The following is a 23,174-nucleotide window of genomic DNA, read 5'->3' on the forward strand; positions in this document are numbered from 1 at the left end:
CAAGCATTTTCCCACGCCTAAAAGTCAGCAAAGACCGGACTGTTGGATGACTCTCATAGATTATCCTGAGTGATTATCCTGTGGTGTGGGACTTTGCATAAATGTTAAAATTGTTCGAATGGTGCGTTGACTTACGGGACAAATTCATTTCATAGCCAAGCTCGTAACTCAAAATATTCATAGTTCAAATCAATATCCCCATTAAAATGAACTGAAATGCCATGAATACGTTCCAGCCACGGAAAACCACAATTTTAAAAATAGTTTGTAATTGTAGTTTTTAATTAAGACAAATAGCACTGTATTGTATGAAAGCATAATAAAAGAGAAAAGAAAAAACGTTTTTTAAGTGTAATTATAAAACCAGTTTGGTCAAGTACAGTCGTGTTGAATGTGTGCTCGCCTGCCACTTTTTCATTCGATTCTATTTGGCTTCTCGTCGTAATGACACTAACTTTCATGTTGTGCCGCTAAATGCCTCGCCTATTGCTGTTTTCCAGTTTCCGCGGAGCTCGCGTGTGTGCGACTCTTTATGTGTGTCTGTGTGTGTGCGTCAGCGTCTCTCTGATGTGTGCGCATGTGTGCGCGCGCGTGTATGTGCGCTTGGAGGCTTATGCTAATTGCGGTCTCCCGACTGGCCTTCTGGGTAGAGTCTGCGCGAGTGGGAGTGGAGCGAGTCGCTGGGTCTCGACAGCATTCACGCACCACTCCGCGCGGCACTCCCCGTACGTACGTACGGCTCCGTGCGAGGCTCCGTCCGAACGGGCTGCTCGTGTTTTACTCCAGCAACGCTTTTTTTTCCCTCCTCTTCGCCGTCTTTTGTCGGCTTCTTCTTCTTCTTCTTCTAATTCTTCTTTGGTGGCGTGCTGAAGAGGGGACCCGCGCGAACGCGAGGCGGAACTACCTCCGGACCGGAGCCACCCCCTCCCGGCTAGATCGAGACCAGCCGGCCCATTACTGCAGACGACACGACGGAGGGACGAACGGGCTCCGCGCGGCCGGCCCCCAGCCATGGAGTGACGGAGACAAGAGCCGAGTAGGACGGCGTGCTCCGCTCAAAGCTAACATGGCGCTGCTGCTGCCGCTGCCGCCGCGAGTTTCGGCCGAGCTCAGTTAATTTCCCCTCGGACGTCGCCACCTGTATTTACTCGGTGGACCGCCCGGCGCTTTCGCGGACACTTCAAGCAAGCCCGACGGGATTTTAAACTGAACAAAATCACCTCTGAGAGCGAATTAGAAACTCCAGTTTTCTCAAAGGATGACTTTCCTCTAGTTTTCTTTTATTTCAAGTGGATAACCGGGTCGACACTTTTAGTGGTTGTTTTTTTTTTTTTTTACTTGGAGAAAAGAGGACAAAAAACGGCACAAGTTGGCTGGAAGTGACGCCGAATTACCCAGGTGAGATGACCGTCATATTTCTACTTTTATAAGTTTTTACTTTTTTTTTCTTTAGAATATCCTACGTTTGCGTGTCTGTGTGTTTAAATAAAAGAGTGAGAGAGACAGAGAGAAAAAAAAAAAGAAAGTCCCCCTAAAGGGACCTCGTGATGGCTCCGAAAATCACAAGAAGTCTGCCTTGGTGATGGTGGCGGTTGCTTGGTGGTGCGCACACACTGAGCGGAACGGGCCACTTCTAAGAATAGCGCATAGGGTGGTCTTTGTGTGTTTTCGGCGGGGCAATGGCATGTGCTTGATAAATAACACACACACTAGCGAGTTGCTTGGGTCCGGTCCGGCCGTGAGCTTGGCCTCCCCCCACTCTGCTCCCCGCGGCTGTCCTGTCAAGCGGACCCCAGGCGCGAGTGCCAGGCGGTCCGCCACGGTGAATAAATTCAGCGTTTTCACACTCTGTGTCGTGTGACCGAGTGTCTCGAATGTGTGGGTGAGGAGGAGGGGTGGGGGGGTTGCGCGTGTACGTGCGCGCACACGGAACCCGTGCCGCTGACAAAAACAAGGTTACGGAAGCCAGCAGCCTCGCCCTGCCAAAAAGGTTCAGTTGGAGGGCATCCCCGCAGTGTGTGTGTGCGTGTGCGCGTGCGTGTGTGTGGCTGCGTCACTGGAGCGCGCTCGTGCGTGTTTTGTTTGGACAGGAGTGGACGTTGATCGGCGGCTTTCGTCAGCCTCGAAGCTGTTAGGGAAACGTGCGTGTGCCCGTGCGTGTGGCATTGTGTACACAACACACACACACAGACACTCATGCATGCATGGATCAAGGTCTAGCAGGTGTGTTCTTTGTGACTTTGCCCCCCCCCCATTCGTGCCCCCATTCATCCCAAAGTACCCTCCTGTGGATTTTATTAACCCCCCCCCCCAAAAAAATAAACACCTCACCTCTATTTTTGTCACTTAATCTCCGCTTGAGCTCTCAGCCACTTTCATCCCCTTCCATTGTTGTATTATTAATCGCAGGTTTTATTTTGGCTTTGCACGCGAGGCGGGCGCCAGCGATCTCCGCTGCCGCGATCAGGGTGAACTAGTTCTTCTTCCGAGTTGAACTCCAATCAACACAAGCCCCCACCCCCACGTCATGTCGTCGTCCCGCAGCGCCCCGCGCCTTCTGTCCTAGAGCCACCCGGGCACTAATTAGGGGGACGCTCTCTTAGGACGATCGATGCGCTTCGTATTGGCTGGCTCCAGCTCATTAACGAGCTTAGTGAGGGAGGCGGCCGTAAGAGCTCAAGCCTCAGCAAGCCGCCCCCCACCATCTCACCCCCACCCTCACGTAAGCAGCCAATCCACGTCGGACCGGCGAGGGCTGTAAATGCATGCGTCTTGCTGCAGCAGGGCAGGTTTGGGAGCGCCGGGGGCCTCGTGTTGGGACCTCTGCTTTTTATGAGGGGGAGGATTAAGTGATCGAGGCACGGAGGGGGTGGGAGGTGGAGGAGGCGTCAGGGGGCTTTGACACATGAATAAAAGGTTAAATGTGCTTAAAGCAAACCTTGACATCGGGGGGAAGATCGTAAAGAGCTAGGCGAGACTACTTTTTAACGCAAGAATTCAACAAAGGTTTGGTAACGGTAAAGCGATGATAGAAAGTGGTAAGCTGTCATGATTTATTAGAAAAGTGCTTCTTCTGAGCAAGTAAAGGGAATGTGTAAGATGTTGGCACTTCCGGAATGAAATGCTAAATGGTTTATCAGTATACCACGATAACACTTCGGATCATTAGTTTAGTCATTAGGACCATTTGTGTCTGCAAGTCCAGTGCGCAGTTGAACGTCGTTCGCCAACTACACGATGAATTAGAGGGAGAAGGAAAAGATGCGAGCCTCGCAGAGAAGTAGTCAGTCACACGTGTCAGGGTACTGCACAATTTATTGTACAGCAAAACATGGCGCAGGACGAACTGACTGTGACCACGGAACCGATCAAATCGTTTGAGACGAACTTGACTTAAGGCTAGCGGTGCTCTATTGCGAAGTGAGCTCATTTTTTTGCTTTCTCTCAAATGTTCACAATATGAGAAAGAGATGACGTAAACCGTTTGGAAACAGACATTTTAACTTTTTCTATTTGTCGTGATGGGACAATTGGATCTATGATATGATAGGTGTGCACTTTCATAAAACAAATGAACAAAGGTTCACTTGACATTTAGCCGGTGGTGTGTCATCGCACTGCGAGCCTTTTCTGTGTAATAATTCAACAAAGATGTTGAGAGATTTGTAAACTTTTTGGAATTGTATCTAATTTTTCTTGAACGGGATATTCAATTCTAATCGAAACTTGTAAGTCAAGTTTGTTTTCACTTGAGCGTTTCTTCCCCCTCGCTAAGATACCTAACGATGGAAACTGGCGTCAGAAGTAGAGACGTTGATAATTTTTTACAAAAGCACTTGGCTGTTCATCGTGACTGCGAAATCAGACAAAAAGTAAAGGACCTTCACTGAGCTTTTTGACGCTGGCTTGATGTACCGTTATAATCATGACGATATTCCTGCCGAATCCCGTGTGCTTTGGCCAAATACTTTGATGTTGCTTAAACTGTGCCAACCCCGAGATGATAACCTTTATCCCCGTGGTTAATGTGGGTTAGCCTCATATTTACCCTTCAGCATAAACGTTGCTCAACCAGAATTTACCCTTTATTATTTTTCTTTGGTCTGGCAAAGTCATGTCTAAATGAGGCATGCAGGATTCATTTTGAGAAACTGCTAAAGTTAACAAGAATGCCCCCACCCCCACCAGCAATAAAGGGTTAACCGCGCCTTAACCGCGGGTGTAGTTTGGCAAGGTTAACGTGGGCTGCTACCCCGGTGGATTCTGGTGGCGGTAAATCGATATTGTGAAATAGCATCCGCGCTAATCCGCATTGTTTAAGATTGCAGTCACTTCCTGCTTCGACCACAAATAAACCGCGCACGTAGCGCAAAGATGGCTATGCGAGATTACACACCTGTCTGCTCTAGAATCCAGCCGCTGGATTCTGCGTGTTTATTTACGTGTGCGGCGGCGTGATCCCTCAAACTTTTTGTACCAGTTGGCCTGCCGCTGCTGATGACTCAAAAAGCCAGGCTGCCATCTTGCTCAGCGTTCTTGGTTTGGCCTTGCGGTGTTGCTAGCCAAAATACATACAAGTATAGGTCATCTGCAGCTACCAAAATAATCCGCTGTCAAATGTCATCCCGTCTGTTCTCTCCAATAACCCGGCAAACTCCCGAGCCCAGCCTGCTCGGCCCGGAGTGTTTTTTTGGTCGTTGGACCGAGCGCAGACGCGCAAACCCAAATACTTGGCATTTTGTGCGCTGCTTATTTATAGCGCGACTGTCATTTTCCACTGCGCGGCCAGTGCGGGGGCTGATGTGTTTCCCAGGTGTTGGAACAAGGGGGTCTGAGGCGCAGTGTTGGGGGGGAGGAAGGGGGGGGGGCGACGTCACGTCAAATGACCTCACACTTCCTCAGAAACATTGCGTCACGATGCCTTTATTTGTCAAAGAAAGTGTGCACTTTCCAGGTGATTCACGCCCTCCCCCTTGCAGCTAAAGTAGCTTCATTATGCACTAATTCAATTAGCACAACTGACTTCTATTAATTATAAAAATGCAATCACGCGTCTGAGCCTTATCTTTCCACATTAATTCAAATGAGCATATTTTCACTCGGCTGAGGGGGGCCACACACTGGGAGTGTTTTTATTTTTATGTAAATCAGGCAATAGTTTGTGTTTTTCAAAAGAGACACGTCAAGTGAATGTGCGGAATCGCCGCGCCGCCGTTTAGCGACAACCGTGCTCAACCCCCATTTTAAAGCAATTAACCTTCTGTTTGTCCGCTTTTCTAATCTGGAATCAATAAGGGCCACGCACGGAATAGCTCCCCCTGATTGAGCACATCAATAAAAACACGCGGGCGCTTTGGCAGCGCTCCGCAAGGAAGGCGAGGCCAGGCGGAGGGGGGGCGAAATTAATAAAATCCGAAAAGGACGGTGTTGTGTTTCATGTCTCTAGTCAGAGACGCGGGCTCTTTTTTTCCGTTGTCACGCCTGGATGGAAGACAACAGGCTCGCCGCTGCCGAGGCAGCCTGCGTGTGAACAAAAGCCGAGGAGAGATCGGTTTTCCAGGCGCCGCTGCGCAGCTCCCGGAGGAGACGTCACGGTTTGATTGAAGCTATGCTCCGTGCCGGCCTCCCGGGACCTCGCCATGAAACGGGAGAGCGGACGCCCTCCCCCTCCTCCTCCTCCCCAAAAGCCTCCCTCACTCCCTCCCTCCCTCCCTCCCTCCCTCGCCCGCTCTTTTCTCGCCTCGCTCCACAAAGCTTTTTGTTTCGCCGCGGTCTGGAGCGCTCGGAGCGCTTCCCTGCAGAGATGTGACGGCCGCGGCCCCCCCCACATCGCCCCCCCAGCCCCCCCCCCCCCCGCCCTCAAACCCCCCTCCCACTCCTCCCGCCTCCTCCCTCGGAGGGATCGAGCGAGACCAGTGCGGCCCCCCGAGATCCAGACGGGCCTCTCACGTGATGGCACGTGTTCCTGTGGTCTTCGCTTGCACGCGGTTCACTCTGAGACGTTTTCTCTTCGAGCACAAGGACGGCTTTACGAGATCACATACCGTAATTACGCACGCTCGTCTTAAGTGTCCTCGCTCCGGATGGTCGCACCATTGATTGGACACGCCGCCGAGCCTCGTTCTCTCGGCAGGTTTGTCTTGGTTGGGCCTAGTTTTAATTTTAGCAGCAGGAGCCTCGGGCATCCATTTTCCTGACGTAATCCTGCCTGTGCACAACGGAGCGTTGGCCACTAGCCCGCAGTCTGCGCACAGCAGGAATGTGTATCGCCTCGTTGAATATTTCCACCTGACTTGGCTGCCGTGCAAAGCTCCCACCGACTTAACAGTATGAGCCTTCCTTCCACCACGCAGCACGGTTCGGTTCAGTTCGACACTTTCTTTTGTTTTGAAAATACTGAAACAACTTTGATCTGCTCTGTACAAATTCCAACTCTCCGCCAAACGAGAGAATGGCTACAATTGGAAAACAATTTCATGGTGCGTTCCATCACTGTTTTACCTACATTAAATATGTACAAAGTAGCTCAACAAAAAATAGGATCGTCGCCTGCCACCGTGGCAACCCCGGTTCAAGACCGTCCATCCACAACATCCCCCACGGCAGTGATGTCCTTGAGCAGGACATCGATACCCCAAACAGCTCGCTGGGTGCTTAAGCATAAGCAAGCCCCCTGCTCCAGTTTGTGCCACTAGCACGGTGTTTGCTGTGTCCACTACTGCGATGGGTCGAATGCAGAGGTCAAATTTCGTGTACGTGTGTGTGTGTACATGACAAATAAAGGTGATTCTTCTTTTTTTTTTTTTTTTTTTTTTGTCGTCGTCTTCAAAAACAAGTCGGACTGCTACTACTCCACCCATTACGCTGAGGTCTCTATGGGGTCGTTTTAAATGTTTCTAACCGAAAAGGGATAAGGACGTTGCAGATTTTGCTGTTCGTTAACATGACTGCGGTATTTTAGAAGCTGAAAAGAAATTATTTGCCAACGACTGGCCTGGCGTGCATGTTGGCATTTTTGCATTCCACTTTTATTCGCTCATTGTTCTACGAGCGCATCTTAAGTATTACCTACTACATCACGACTGCATATGGTAAACAAGCTAAAAGCGGAAAACTGCTACATGAGTGAACATTTGTACTGTGTATGAAATGCTGAACATTGTGGGCAAAAGTCGACATGCTACAGCTGACCGATTTATTGTTTTTGGATCAACATCGTGATTTCAGACAATGTGATTTTGTGACCAAAAGCAGACATGTTTACATGATGGTCGAACAATTTCCTGTAAAAAGGAATATTTAGTTTCGCATTGAAATTACCCATTCAGACATTCTACCATTATAATTTTTACACTCACCATTACTGTGAAGGAATTCAATTTACACCATGATATGAATTTCAGGCCACATCGCTAAGCCCTCAGTCTTCATTTGAAGCAGTTAAGTCTCTAACAAAAGTGAAATGAATTTTTTTTTCATATAATCTTACATTTATGTACAAAGAAACATGCACGTTAGGGCAAAATTGAAAACATTTGGTTAAAAATTAGTTTTTACATACACTATTACACGTAATTGCAGATTTATACATGACGGCAAGCAGCTGCTTTACTGAACCATTTTAAAAAGCTTGAAAAGCGACTGCCTCCTTCACAAAAACCTCTTTAGTGTCCATGCATTGAGTAATAGCTTTTGAGGTTTTGATGTCATTTTTCTGTTATTTTTGAAAAGGTTACTATACATACGTGAATATTGCACTGAAGCCTGATTTGTAGAAAATCGTGAATGGAATCGCAGTATCTGCCAGAAAAGCGCAATTCAATCTTTTCCTAAAATCGTTCAGCCTTATTACACACCTTTGCCATTTTGTTCTTGCTCTGTAACCCCTTTAAGTGTATTTCCGTCATAAAACTATAAGTTTGTCTGGTCCCATTTACCCTTTACATATAGCAATAAATTGCCATCAAATCAACTGTAAGGGTGTCAGAAATCTTGATTCAGTGCCATTTCAGTCAAACGAGTTCAGATGCAGCTTCAAAATGTTGGCAACCGTGGTGCTGTGAAAGATCATCAGGGGTGCGGTGGGAAATTAGCCAATTTCACTTAATTTTGCCTGAAAATTAGGTTTTAATTACAAATAAATTTTTGTGCCAGAATGTACACTAAACAGGAGTTACCATTCATGTATAAGAATAAGTCACGGCTACCTAATTAAATAATTAAACGGGCTCAGATTTCCCATTGTTCGATGAACACTGCTCCTACGCCATATAGATGCTACTGAACTATGCGTTATGTCTCTGAAATGTGCCTGACGTGTCACACCAGTTCCACCCCCCGTCGCCTTAGCTGGGTGACGTCATGGGTGTGAACGCTTCACTGACATTCATAGAGCTCAATTTACCTTTATAGGCTACCAATAATTAAGGCTCCTATTTAAACAAAGCCATTCATCCTAAAGGGGGCGGAGTGATCTCGAGATGAGGGTGGTGGGGTGGTGGTGAGATGGTCCTTTTAGGACTGGCGCTTTAATTAAGACCATCCAGCATGAAAGCAGCGGCAGCGTATTCAAAGCAAAGTCAAGAAAGCTCCGGTAAAATGCTGCCCGACTCTTGCCTAGCGCATCCCCATTACAATCGGACCCTTTGGTGACATAAAGAGCCATTTAGTTCCCATTTGGCCCGCGATGAATAGAGCCAGTTCAGCGGCCGCCGCTCAGGCCCCAGTGTCAGCATGGGAGGGAAGGGGAGTGAAGGGAGGGGGCGGCAGAATCACAATGTCGCCGTTGTTGACGGCAGAGAAGAGGCGAGGGAGGGGGGCGGCGGTACTGAACCGTGCTGCGACTTGAATGCGTCTGTGCAGCGGGCCTGGAGGACGCGGGGGCCCCTTGTTTACAGCGTGCTCGCTAATAATGTGACAGCTGAGGAGGCGCCGCCGGCTCCCTTTCGGCTCTGCGCGGATCTGTCTCGCTTCCAGCCTCGTGTTTTTTTTTCGTTTTTTTTTTTCTTCTCCTTCCCCATTGCACAGCGTAAGCTCCAAAGTCAAGTGGCCCAAAAGTGGTACAATTTCTGGAAAAATAGTCCTCAAAAGTCAAATCCAACATACAGTTCAAACTAGCGTCACGGGTGAGGCCAGCAATTATCGCAACCTTCAGCTCAGCGAGCATGTAAAAACTTTTGCTTTGACATTTATTTGTCTTACGTGGTGTCACCACAGAAGGCCACCAGTGATGTCCAAGTGTGACGATGATAACCATAGAACCAGAAAATTGGAAATTGAAATGGCTGGCATATAGGAACATGTCGATGTGCGCTTAATAATAAAATTCATTAACTCATTCACTGCCAGACATTTTCAGACCCTCTTGTACCCCAAAATTTGAAAAAGTGTGAAAAAAATATAAATAAATTCCTGAGGTTGAATGCCTGGACTCTGAAAAGACAAGTAAAGTTGCCAATGGCAGTGAATGAGTTAAATATGAAGCTCATTTGCTAGCTATTTTTACCAATCAGATGTTAATATAAAAAGCATATATCCAAAAGCCTCATGCCTAATGACTACCATGAAAATGACCGGAGGTGCCTGTTCTCGACAAGATAAGCATGCTTGCTTGAAGCTGTCCCTCCTAGTTGGAAGTTTCATGTGGAAAAATTTCAAACAAAAGAATAACATTTTGTGGATATAATCACCAAAATGTTCAACCAGACCATATGATTTTACTAAAGCAAAGTGTTCTAGCTTTATGCAAACATATAATGCTAAACGCGAAAGATGGTCTAAAGTACAGGTGTCAAACGGAAGGCCCGGGGGCCAGATCCGGCCCGCCACATCATTTTATGTGTCACACTCCTTGCCTCTTGCTAAAATCGGTACCAAAATTTCAAATTGTCATTTGTAATAAATAATAACTTTGAGAGTTTGCAAGATTTTTTGTTGCTCTTTTCACAGTAACTTGAGCAATAATTGGAAAAAAACACCCCGATTATAATCCTTGATTTCTGAACTAGTATTCCGTTAATTTGTTGTGCCCATGTAATATTACGATGGGACAAACATTCATTTAGTTTCACCGTCATAACGGCCTTCTGAGTGAAGAATTCCTAACTGCAAAGTGGCCTGCGACACAAATGAGCTTGACACTCCAGGTAAAGGAAATTAAGCATATGTGATATTTATGGTAATTATAAAATGTGAACAGCACTCATGAAACAGAGCATATGAAAATACTCAAAGGCAAATGCCGTATTCTCGCGGCTCTGTGGGAACAATTGCTATTACTGGAGCAAATTTTTGATTCCTTCTCTGCTTCTGCTTCTTGCTCCTCATTATGCTGCTTCTCTTCCAGGAGAACTCAGTGCTGCCTGGAATGTTGCGGTACAATGTGGTACTATCTTGCAGGCGCGCAATTCAAAATTTGGATTGGCCTGTATACTGTAGCAACCCATAAAAAGGACCGATCATTTCAAAATCTTCACTCTAGTTGGGGCGTGAATGATGAACCGCGACATAGCGGGGGAACGCTGTACATAAATAGCAAGGTGGATGTGCACCTTTTTTGCGCAGCCCTTGCAGCAGGATAGACATGGGGAGGAGGGGGAGGCGGAGGGGGTGATCAATCGGACCATTTGGCACACGTCAGCCTGATGATCAATAACAATTAAAGGCGGCCACGCGTCCTTTTATGGCGCCAAGGTGTTAATGTTGTCGACAGGAGCGTGCACGCTAAGTGTGCCTTTCTCCTCCGTGCGCTCATTTGAGCGTTTTAGCGTAATGTGTGTGCGCGTGTGTGTGTGTGCAGAAAATCCTGTCTCGCACACACATACACACACACGGCGGCGAGACGAGGCCTCTGATTTGTGTGTGCGTGCACACCGTTTAATCCCTGTTTATCCCCCCCCACCCCGCACACCCCCCTCCCCTCGCCTCCCACCCCCGTCGCTGTGGAGATTATCCTGCGTCACACTGCGCCCCCCCCCCCCTTCCTCCCCCAGAGCTGATCGCGGCTCTGCGCTCCAGCACGCTTGGCAGGGCTCCAGGGACAAAAAAGAAAAAAAAAAAGAAAAAAGCGGGAGGGCGCCGTCACCATCTCAGCACACCAGACCCACATTTTTCCTTCCACGCACCTGCAGACTAGCAGATACATCAAATCTGTGGTTGACTTTTTGTGCATAATTTCCCCCGAGTGACCATAAAAAGCACTCTGGCCAAGTTGTTGTGTGCCGCACACACTCCGGCTGCTGCCCTCGACCTCCTGTGCCCCGGCGACCACAACGCGGGGAATTAGGAGGCCTCCGCCCAGGAGGAAATGATGAGCGGCGCCGTTGTTTGTTCCGGTGATGGAGGTCACGGCGAGTTCAAGTCGCTGCTGTCACAGGCAGGAAATCAGCAGGACGAAGCAGGCGCAAGCGTTCGTCCGCTGTGCTCTCCACCAGCCACTTACCCCCCCCCACCACCTTTTTTTTTTTTTTTTTTTTTAAATATATGACCTGTTCTTTTCAAAAAACGGTCAATACTGAACTCCAGAGCGACTCGTCTAAAAAACACCCGGTGGTTTTTCTGTTTAATGGCGCGCGTCGGGGCTCCGCTGCTGCGGTCTGCTTTATAAACGTAGCACGACCGCTGCTCCCCCCTCCCCCCTCCCCCTACCGCTACCCCCCTCCTCTTCCAGCCTGCCTGTCTGCCTGCCTGCCTGCTGCCGGCCGGCCTGTGTGATGGATTGGACGGCCGTCGGGAGTTGTTTGTTGCCAGGGACGTGCGTCGACACACTGCTCTAGCCCCCCCCCCACTCCCCCCCCCCCCCACCACCGCCACCAACTTCCTCCTCATCCCGAATCATTCCACGTGCAGTGTCAACATGGTGTTGGGGAAAATGAAATTATTGGTTTAGTCTGGCTAAAATTGGATTTTGCAAATGGTGTAATATGCATGCCAGATCACTAGTTGGCGATGTCATTTTGTGAACCAAGCATCGTGAATGTGTAACTGCTTGTTTTTCCCAATCAAATCTGCCCTTTGAGTAGCCTTTGTCCATTTTTATATTAGAAGGTCAACTTTGGTAAACATAGGGTCCTCCGTTTATGCAATTCTGACATTTGTGGTTTCATGCCCATTGCACTAGTTTTCACAGACCACAATATTCAGTGTTTACATAAAACGGTAGCGCCGTCATTTTCAAATATGTACATTTTATGACTTGTTTTCCAATGTTTGTTTTCAGACTCCAATAGTTGTGCAAAAGAATGACAAAACAATGCTGTTTTTGTCTATTTTGCGTTACAGACGGTCTAGTAATACTAATCAATATTAATCTGATGGACCATTAAGAGCATTGCAGCGTCTGCTTTTGTGAAAATGATCGTGTGCATGCAATTTGTAATACAAGTGAAACATAAAAACATGAATGTAGCGAGTTGGAACCAGGCCAAACCACTACTTGTTGTGGTAGAAGTTTAATGTTTAATAAGTAAAAGATCTGTTTACTGTTGGCCAGCCAAGTAGGTAGAAAATAGTCAAACTATTTGTTAAACTTGTTCCAGTGATCATAATAAGAAAAATACGGAGAGCACGGTGACAAAGATGATTTATTATTGTCATGCTCCCCTCCAGTCCAGCCGGGGGTGCTAATGAGCATTACAACTGAAGAACTCAGTAATTCATTGTTGATTATGCTAGTAACAATACTGTACATAAATGAATGTCGCCACCATTGGGATGGAGCCTCCTATGTCACAATTTGGTAAAAAAAAAATTCTTTCACAAAATAGGGTCAGCCCACCTGTGTGGGTGTTCTTTTTACAAATTGTTGACCAATTTGAAGCGTTGAAAATAACTTGCTCTCTTTGACGATGGAATGCTCATGATTGAAGTAACATGACAAGTGGGGATTTTGAAGGTACGAGGGTTCCCCCCGACGTCAGCGATGTGCGTGTGTGTGTTTGCAACAATAAATAGGGTCCTTAACTCTTAAACGTATTTAAGACAAGATTCATCTTCCACGTATCGTCGAAGCGTCAAGCGGCGCGAGCGTTAGATGGACATTTAGCGTTGTATAAATGCCGACTAATTATTCTAATGTTAGCAAAGTATGATGCGCCCATTTTCCTGAGCTGTCGGCTCAGCCCATAATGACGACAGATAATGGAGCGGCGCTTCATCCCACTGTGCGCAATTTGTGCACGCAATGAGGCTGCAATGAGGGATTGGCGGAAACGCGTCGGTCACGAGTACATTTGGGAAGTGCGTGTGTGAGTACGTGGGCGCGTGTGAGATAATTGGCGGTGTACTCGCACGTCTGCAACAAATTTATTGTAGTTAATGACTTTTTTTTTTAACAGTGTCAGTACTTGCCACGTGTGAAACTTTCAATGTAAACACCAGACTATGCACAAGAGAAGGCTCATGTCTGACCCAGGTGGTCTTTTTCAGGTCAAAGTCAACACACCTATATTTGCCAGGCAATTAATAAAGCTGCACTGCCGCGCTCGCTCCTCATTAGACGCAATGTGTCATGGCATTAGACGTGTTGTTGTTGTGTATGTGGCTGCTTACTCAATCAGGAGGCACACCGGCGGCGCGGGAGAGACGGTACAGGGGAACCTTTGCGCTGACATGTGTAAACCGTTTTTCCTATCGGAAACAATGGGAGAAGCAATAATCGCTTTATTGAAATGTTTTGTCGGTCTCGAGTCCATAAGCCCAATTAGCAATTTACAAAACAACTACTTACTCAATGCGTGTTCGTTTTATCTTTCAAGAAGGTATCCAATGTAAATAAAGACTCACACAAGTCGATTGAATTTTCTCGTCTGTTTTCTTTTCCATCTCTGAAGTTCAGGAATCATACAATGATCAGATCCGGGCAGCTTTTCCATTCTCGCAAATGCTCTCACCTGAGACGGGCGAGGGCAGAAAAGGGGCGCGGGTTAACACGCAGCACTCACATTTATACTGTCTTCAAAATCTAAACACAATGTGGGCTGGTCTCCTCCCTGGCTGGCCCTGCCTATGGAGCTGATCTTCTCCAGCTAATATCTTAATATATATGAGTAAAATGTGTACTAAGCACACAACATATGCGGTTATTAGTTGTACGGGTTATTTATAAGCAACGTTTTAACATTCTCAACCGTCACACAAGTGCAGGAAGTTAAACTCTATTCAAAATCACACATTGAAAAAACAACATTGTACTCTCCCTAATCTTGAGGATGAAACTCACTGCACTCCATAAAGGCAACACACAACAAACTTGCGATGCACATTCCGACGGTATTGTTTTTGTTCATGAATCAATATTGTACTGAGCACCAAGGGCGCGGACATTCGTAGCAAACATTCGGCCATGTGGCTAAATTGCACAAGAGATTTGAAGAAGGGTGTAGTTGCCTCATTGTTAACCTATTATTGACTTGGCCATACCGTTCCGAGCAGCCTTGGCGTGGACCTATTGTCCCTAACACACAGGTTGCAATGAGTTGAATTTCCTAATTATGGTTGTCATCGATGGGCACCCGAAGAAAGAAAACAATTAGGGAGTTAATTGTTTGGTTGGAAGTTCCCTGAGCTTTCGTCTTGCGACACTTGGCCATCTTGTGTGATGACATGGCTTCTGAGGCATTTTTACCCCCCGAAAATCGTGATCATTTCCTAAATTTTACAACCTTCCGGGCGAACTGTTGCGCTTGTCAAATTTTTGCTCGTACTTTTATTTCTAGTTGTATGTGTGTATTTGCGCAATAGTCCAAACCTGTTCATGCTCCCATCCCCCACGTTTCACCACGCTGTCGTCTTAAGTTGCGCGTTTGTCTGTCAAGGCAGCATGCCGTCAAATGTCTACATTCCTATAAGAGGCTTATTTTTTGTTATCTTGTTCAGTCTCATTGAGCGCAGATTGCTTTTTCAATGCCAGATGAGCTGCTGTGGCGGTGCTGTGTGTGCGTGCGTGTCTGAGACAGGAAGCGGGAGTGACGCACTTGCACGTGCATGCGCTCGCTGCGCCTCTGCACGCACGCCGTTTTAGTTCTGTCATATGCGGATGTTGTCGAGGCAGGCCTGCTCGCCTCGCCTCGGTCGGGAGGTGGTGTGCGTCTGTGTGTCTGTGTGTCTGCGTGTGCGCGCGGGGGTGTGGGTGGAGGGGGGGCATACTGGGACAGGGAGGAACCGTGATGAGGGGCCCGCAGCAGCCTGATTAATGGGCCTCGGGTCACGGCAATAAAAGTGGCGTGCCAGCGAGGCTCGGCGTCGTTCCTCTGGGATGATAGAGGAGAGCGCTTTCTCTGCTGCTCTCAGCACTGCTGAGCACGGCAAGGCTTCGCTCTTTACTATTTAAAGGCTCTTTCCTCCCCCCACGCCTCGGCCCGCCACCTCCTTCCTGCGCCGACTCCCCTTATTAGGGCTGCCTCACAAAAAAATGTCCTCATAAGGAGACTCGCCGTTCGTAAATGCGGACAAGCGCCTAGCCTAGTGATTGTAAGTCGCCATTTTCCCATTTTGCCTTCTTGAAATAATGTAGCCTCATTATGTTGTTTCAATTGTGGCATTCCACCCCCCCAAAAAAAACTTTTGTGTTGGGAAAATGATGGTCCAAATCAACAGAATGTGTTCTTTTCCATAATGCGGTATCGCAACGTCAAACAAAATTGGTGTAATTTTGCAACCATGGAAATGAAATAGACGGAACTTCGGCTTGCATGTTGTTTTCTCTTAAAAGCATGCATCATTTAAAATGAGCGTTGTTTATATTTGCCAAGGCGTCACTAGCAAACTGGCATTGCATAGAGGTTTGCCTTGCTAAAAATCTATGTTAAAAGCAACAGGGCAATTGAGCATTTCTGGGTACGTCAAAAGTGGGTCATAGTGTACTGAGAGGACTCGACGCACAGACCCATGTACCGCATTTGTTGCAGTAAATTACATTTCTGCTTCTGTGGTTATCGGTGGATTTTTCATCACAAAAAGAGCCAAAGAAAAAGTAACATCCATTGAAGACGTCGCTAGCAAACAAAATAAAAATGTTTGAAATTTGTCTTGCTTAAAGTCTTGTGTCCAAGCGATGGTCATAACCCACCGGTTAAAATGCATGGATTTAGTGTGAAAAGCCAATTATAATTTCCTTTAACCATTCAAATGAGTAGTTGCGACTTGTCAATTTACCAGACCAATTAATAATGGGTTCAAAGGACATTTCACACACAATCAAATTTCCTTTTCTTCGTATGTACTCGAGCTTAAACAATCTGTCTTCACCATCCCCATTCAGTTTTTTTCCCGTATCTGTTTTTTCACAACAAATGTCTTTCGTTTGCTGTGGATTGAGCACAGAGTTCTGTTTGCGTGCTCTGCTTATACACGTGCGCATTGGCCGATCTGTGTTACAGTGTCGACGGGCGGTAAATGGTCCCCCGCCGAAGCGGTCTCTGATGTATAATCTGGCCTCGCTCGGTGGGCTGAGGCAGCCCAGAGCGTGGGTCAGAGGGGCCAGCAAAAACCAGTGTGTGGGGAACGTGACGGAATGGCGGCAGCTCGGCAATGTGCGCCTAGCCTACAGGGGTGGTCAGGATGGGGGTCAGTGGGAGGGGGAGGAGGGTGGATGGCTTTGTAGGCCGCTGAGTGTTCCTGACGGATGGGAGAGGAGCTTAACTCGTGGCCCTCAACTGTGCTGAGCTTGTTTCCCAAAAAGAAAGGTTGTGATGAATGCGACTGCCATCGCGACAAGCAAGAACCAAAGGATAAATGCTACATGTTTGTGACTTTTATGAAATATGAAGTGATTAGGATCATTGTTTGGCTCTCATGCCGCAGTGATTAAAGAATAATGGCGCTTTGACGTTGGAAATTCCATAAGCGGATATGTTGGAGACCATGGCAAGTTGGAGTACAACAGGGTTTTTGTGGCCGAGCCAAGACACTTAGTGCTAAATACTTGCTCGTCTCCACAGGGTTACTTCTGTTCGTGATGTCGATGCTGAGACACAAACCAATCTGGAACTAAGACAAGGGAAATACATCACACAAAACATGGTAAGTCTCTGAGCTTATCCCTTCCACTCATTTTCACAACTTACTAGAGGAAAAACAAAGACATTTTTGTCTTTCTGCAAGGGATCTTATTTTCTGTTCACCCTTTTTATTGCAGGTGGATGCAAGGCTGACACCCCTCGCTGCGATGGGGCTGGACCGAGGCGCTCTGATCCACGATGGTCTTCGCCTCCATGGCGGTGTTGTGTATCCTGGGATCAGAACGCTGCAGACAGAGAAGACTAGAGAGGCGGCTGTTCTCCCTTTGGGTTACGGCCGGGATGGGCTACCGGAGCTTGTCTACAAGCCGGATGGCCCTTTGGACAGTCGTAAACCCACTAATGGATACCTGGGCCTTTATAAGGGCATCCCTCCTAATCTCCACAAGCCGGTGCTAATTCCTGGAGCGGAGAGTTTAAGCTTGGAACGACGGCTGGCACCTGGGGAAAAAGCACCTGAAATGAGCTTAGGGAGCACTGGCAGTAGCTACCTGCGTCTGCCGTGGCTCAACCCTTACCCAGAAGCGAGCATGTATCCCTTTATGGACTCATCCAAGTATGCCGCTCTGAACATGTATAAAGCTTCGTTGCTCAGCCAACCCAACCCTTACCTCCCCCAGCATCTGGCTTACCCGTCTCTTTGTGCACCCCAAGGTGGAAATGTCAACCCCGTTGCAGTCACCTCTGCCGCTGAAAGGCTCTACTATATGCCCACTTATCCACCTCCGACAATGTCCTCTCCCCTGGTCGCTCCCCAAATGAGGATCCCTCCTGTTTCAGTGGCCCCCACGTCCCTTGTGCACTGCCAGGACAAAGGCCTCGGTGTCGCTCCGCCGTTTGTGCAGCAGCTTCACCAGCCTTCCCCGCATCCTCAGCATCATCCATCTGCTATCGACAGGGAACGATCACCCAACAGGAGCGGTCGACCAAGCAGACCCCCCTCTCGGACTGGCAGCAGTGCCAGCAACAACACCAGTAGTACAAGCACGAGTGCTGCCAGTGGTGCAAATAATAGCCTGCCTACTGACTCCTCACCTCATGCGTCCTCTCGCCTCTCCCAAACTCTCATTGACAGTTCACTGGATTTACAAAGGCCAGTCGCAAGGATGGGACAACCGCCCGTCTCTTCGGCTTCAATATCTTCGTCTGCCACGCAGCCCGTTTCTCATCTGTTATCCGTCGGCAACATGGCGTCAGAACAGGCCTCTCCTGCCAGGCCGCAGCGTCCAAGGGAAGGGGCGCCAGGTGCTGAAAGGAGAGCCAGCAGGTCACCCTCAAAGTCCAATTTTGACAGGAACGCTCACCAACCCCAAGCAACCAAAGAAACGGCGGAGAAGCCGTTAGATTTGTCTGGAAGAATACTGGAGTTTGGACTTCCTAATGGTTTCCCGATTAAGATGGACACTATTCCTCCAGGTGCACGTTATGGACTTCCCCCTAGTGGAGAACTCTTAAAAGAGAACCTATCCCTCTCCCCCTCCTCCCACCCTCACTCTGTGGTAAACAGCACTTCTGCAAAGGTCTCGGAGAGACCAGAGATGATCAGCACTTTACACTCTTCCTGGGTAGTACCCAGCCGGTCTCCCTCTCAAACTCAGCATGCCCCAGGCTTATCCCAGTCTCCCAGACCGAATGCAGATCTGGGATCTTCCCAAGCCAAAGGCTCCTCCCCCTCTGTCATCAAACACAAGAACCTGGAAAGAGTGCTTCCTCAGCCGCGTAGCTCGTCCTGTCCGAGGATAAGTGAGGCCAACTCTGTTTCGTCGGATTCCGCTCTCATCACATCCAGGGTTCTTTCTCCCAAATCAAATGGCGATTGGCCCAAACACAGCCCTCTTCAATCAGAACATGTACCAGTCATGGGCCACCACAGAGAGGGAGCGGAGAAGTCCTCCCAGAATGCTAAGAGAGCGGAAACTATTCCAGAGGCGTCGTCATACAAAAGACCCATGTTGGAGAACGGCCACCCAGCTGGCCCCCTTTATCTTCCTCAAAGTGACGCTTATCTAACCCACAGTTTGGCCTACGCCAATAGATATCTGCACTACCCCATCCCTGACAGCATGGCACTTCACTCCCTGCCAATCGCAGGGAAAGGTCCGGTCTACCCTCACCCGGTGTTGCTGGGCAGCAATAGCCTTTACCCATCCCACTTGGCAGCGAAACCTCCTTTACCCTACCACAACCTACCGCCTGCTTCAGGAGGGGAATACCTTGCTTATAACTCACAGGAGATGTCCCACCCGCTAATGCAGCCTCACTCCGATAACAAGCTGTCAGAAAGAGGGGATGGCAGCCTGAAACCGCGGGGACACGAGAAATCCAGGGGCTCTTTTGATGAAAGAGACAAGAACATGAGCAAGGAGATGAGAGAAGGGAACCAAATCAAGTCAGACAAAGAAGCAATAGCACAAGGACAAAATGGCAGCCAAACTAAAACATCATCTCCGTCTGCAGCGCACCGAGAAAAGATTGAATGCATTGACCTTGTCCACTCGGACACTGACGCAGAGTCGACTCCAACCGTCCAGAAACAACCCTCTGGTGAATCCTCAGCTTTCGACCAAAATGAACGCTACCATAGCAACCAAAACACGACGAGGGTGGAGTATGAGCCAAAATTTCATCTTTCCCATCCTTATCCTATCCTCTCCGGGCACAGCCCAACGCAGAAGCCCCATCCCACAGACAGACAGCAGGAAACTACCTATGGAAAGCCAAAGGCTGTTCAGGACGCGGGCTGTCCTGCAACGACATCGAGCACATCCCCAAATAATCCTGGAAAGCTCTGCCGAGAAGAGGAGGAAAACTCCTCGGAGGAACAGTGCCCCAGCCCGGAGCCCGCGGATGACGACCAGAGTACCTTGCGTTGCGCCCGTACGTCCGGTGAGCGCAGCTCTGGTAAGGACAAACTGGCACGGGACAGTAGAGCTCCTCACTTTGCTCCAAATTGCACGGTTATGGCCAAAGAGGCGAACCAGGATGCGCTGACGTGTCGGGACACTGAAAACGAAGACAGTGTGGTGGACCTCGGGGAGTCTCAAGGAGAGGGTGACGACGAGGACGACGAAGATTGCCACAACTCCAAAGGCTCTCGCCGTTCCGGTTTGGCCAAGAGAATTGCCAACTCGTCGGGCTATGTCGGCGACCGCTTTAAATGCGTCACCACGGAGCTGTATGCTGACTCCAGCAAGCTGAGCCGCGAGCAAAGAGCTTTGCAGGTAAGGCCAAATTAGCATTTGTGTGCGTGCTTGTATATGTTAATGTACAGTGCAGCATATGTTGCGCAAATCCACGTGCGCAGTACAAACATTTCCATCATACAGTGGAACCCCTAAGGTTGAACACAAACCTCGGATTTTGAAATTGGTTTCCTCTCATGAAGTAATGGAGTTCATCTGTTTCAGGGTCAAATCGTCCGCATGATAAGAAAAATATTTTAAAGGGGAAGTCAACCCAAATGTTTTTTTTTTCCGGAATATGTTTCTATGCAGTCTAAACAAAGCATTGTGATTAATGTTGCGTTTGTGGAATATGAGAAATCCACCCGTTTTTAGCTAGCTCTGGGGGCAGCCATTTTGCCGCTTCTGTCGATTGACGATGACATCCAAGTTGCTCAGGGCTCAGGTAACGACCAATCATGGCTCAGCCTCAGAAAACGGGTGAGCCGCGATTGGTCGTTACCTCAGCCCTGAGCAACTTGAATGTCATCTTCAGTCCACACAAGTGACAAAATGGCCGCCCCTGAGATGGCTAAAGGTGGGTGCATTTTTCTGCTTAACTTATATTCCACAAACACAATATTAATCAAAATGCCATGTTTTAACTTGTGGGCCCGCATAGAACATCTTCTGCAAAAAAATATGTTTGGGTTGACCTCCCCTTTAACCACTGTTAATATGGAAAAAAAATGAAATAAAATACTTTGATTTAATGATGACTTAACGCAAAGGTAATTGGCACAATAGATGTGGCTTCCATATCTCTCGTAATATTTGTAATTATCACACAAGTGTAAAAAGAAGTCAACCTGTCTTAGTAATAAAACACTCCAGGCTGGCTACCGTCGGTAAAAAGTACGAAAAATGTGTGGACGCTGTGGAGTCTTACTGCTTTGAAGTCTGCTTACTTGACCTAACTTCCCCAATGTATATTCTTTTTCTCTCCTCCCGTTCTTTTGAACTCCAAATTTTTGTGCAACTTTAGCAGCGTATTTATCCACAATTGTATGTTGGACTTTAGAGGTTCTGCTGTACTTCAAAACACCGTAAGGCGTAAGCCTGGCAAGCTCTTTATTCCCATGCCCAAATTCCAGGTAGTCCTTGTGGAAGGCATCTTGCATGTGACTGGCATACTGCTTTTGCAGCACAGCACAAGACTAATCCCCTTGCTGTCATGCTACTGTCCTGGCAACAGGCTTGACCTTCCCCCTCCTTTTTAGTTTATCACCATCTTAGTCAGCGCGTGCAAGGCCAGTCGCCGCCCTCTATCAGGGATGGCGGTTCAAAGGTTAACCAGGCCTGCCATGTCTGTATGTTGATTAGTGAGCAGGCGTTTGCGAAAGGTTATTCTCCGCGCGTCCGGACGCGCTTGTCCTTGCGCGAGTGCCCCAGGGCGAGAACGCGTGTTTGGCGCCGCGTCGTTTTTCCCGAGCATGACTGCGGCCGGGCCTCGCAGCGCATAACTGCCGCCGGCTATGCTTAACCCCAAGGTGAGGGGCAGTGGAGGGCTTGTCGTGCGTGCTTAAGATCGAGCAGCTGCCCTCGCTGGGCTTTCCTGTTTGGCTGTGCCCTCCCCCTCCCCACCGAGTTGCTACCCGCCAGCCCGCTGTGCTGCCCTGCTTGCATGGTAGTTGTCCAAGGTCATAATTCTCCTGTGCCCCTTTTGGCTAAAAAAGACCCCCCCCCCGTTCCCCCCACCCGCTCACTCACCCCTTCTTTCTCTCACTCGGCACACATCAAATTACGTCCACATAAATTAAACCAGGGGTGGGAACCTTTTTCCCTATCACGTATGAAGTCCCCGGAGAGCCGTGTGTCACCGTTCTGAGGGGCAGGAAAACTCACCAAACTGTTTTCATCCTAACGAAAATGTGTGGTTGGTCAGCGTTTCAGTCATCTCTTCGAACCACAAAAACCTCCATGCCCGAAAAGACACTGGAGGCCATTTTGATTTGAACGGCCATTTTAGTTTGTCCATTTTCAAGAATTCTTCAAAAATCAAAACAGATCCTAGAGATTTGGTCTGATTGCCACCAAATTGAAAGCACGTCCACCAAACAGACAGGCAATGTTACATTTGCAAATATTTAAAGTTTTTGCCATTGTGTGCGGGCGACACGCGTGAGCAAAGTTTCTCACCAGAAAACCCACAGTGCCCAAGGTCAGCGCACGACCTAACCTGTCGTGCTCATGTGTGAGGAAGGTCACACCCTGGGCTGATTAATTGGCGCCCTACTAGACAAAATGTATCGTAGCAATCACACTGCTGATTTTCCTCCGTCTGGTGCTCTCAAATCGTAGTGTGCATGTGGTTTGAAGTTCCCGTTTATCTCTGCTCGTGGCTTTAATTTGTTTTTAGAATTGCGTGACAGGCCGGATCAAAATGCTCTTGCGGGGCCCACAACCCGTAGGTTCCACATCCCTGATTAGTACACTTGACATTTGTCGCTCACATCCACACATTTGAGCTACTGTTTTGTGTTTTTAAAAAAAAAAAAAAAAATTTTTTTTTAATTCCCCTTCACTTGTCATGCGGTTTGCATCCATGCGCCAACATTCCGTAAAGTAAAAAGCCAACAAACCCTATGCTTTGTTATCCACTGGCGCAGAGGCAGATTTGTTAATGTGTCCCAAATGTCTGTCTGTGTTGTTGAAGGCATCCTCGTGAACTGTGGTTTTGTCTGTGTCATGCTTGTCAATGCGCAGCTGCGGCACAAAGCTATCAAACGCTCAATTTCTGGACGTGTCATAATTGAATTTGTTTAGCGGAAACAAAATGCCTAGTTACGATCAAGTTTTCCCATGATGAACCAACGTCTTGCTCAGAAATGATTTGATAGTTTTGTGCTGACCTGTTGAGTCTTTTTGTTGTTGTTGTTTTTTGGGGGTCATTTTGTGGGACTGCCTTGTGAATGTGTCAAGAAACAGTGGCGAAACC

General features: G+C 48.1%; 1 protein-coding gene across 4 annotated transcripts in view; it reads left to right on the top strand.

Moving 5' to 3' along the window:
* The first annotated feature begins 621 nt into the window (after window positions 1-621).
* Window positions 622-23,174, top strand: part of bcor (BCL6 corepressor) — a 44,005-nt gene continuing 21,452 nt past the window's right edge. For 2 of the 4 annotated variants that reach the window (XM_086051558.1, XM_086051561.1), the window contains exons 1-3: window positions 623-1,398; window positions 16,938-17,017; window positions 17,130-20,236. In XM_086051558.1, the coding sequence (XP_085907684.1) occupies window position 17,017; window positions 17,130-20,236 (3,108 nt within the window). In that variant the 5' untranslated portion in view covers window positions 623-1,398; window positions 16,938-17,016. Of the gene's footprint in view, window positions 1,399-16,937; window positions 17,020-17,129; window positions 20,237-23,174 lie in introns of all 4 variants that reach the window. The other 2 variants (XM_086051562.1, XM_086051560.1) reach the window with 2 other exon arrangements.

Source organism: Filicampus tigris, chromosome 14 (assembly GCF_054856515.1).
Source record: "Filicampus tigris isolate MCC_2025a chromosome 14, RoL_Ftig_1.0, whole genome shotgun sequence".
Classification (NCBI taxonomy): domain Eukaryota; kingdom Metazoa; phylum Chordata; class Actinopteri; order Syngnathiformes; family Syngnathidae; genus Filicampus; species Filicampus tigris.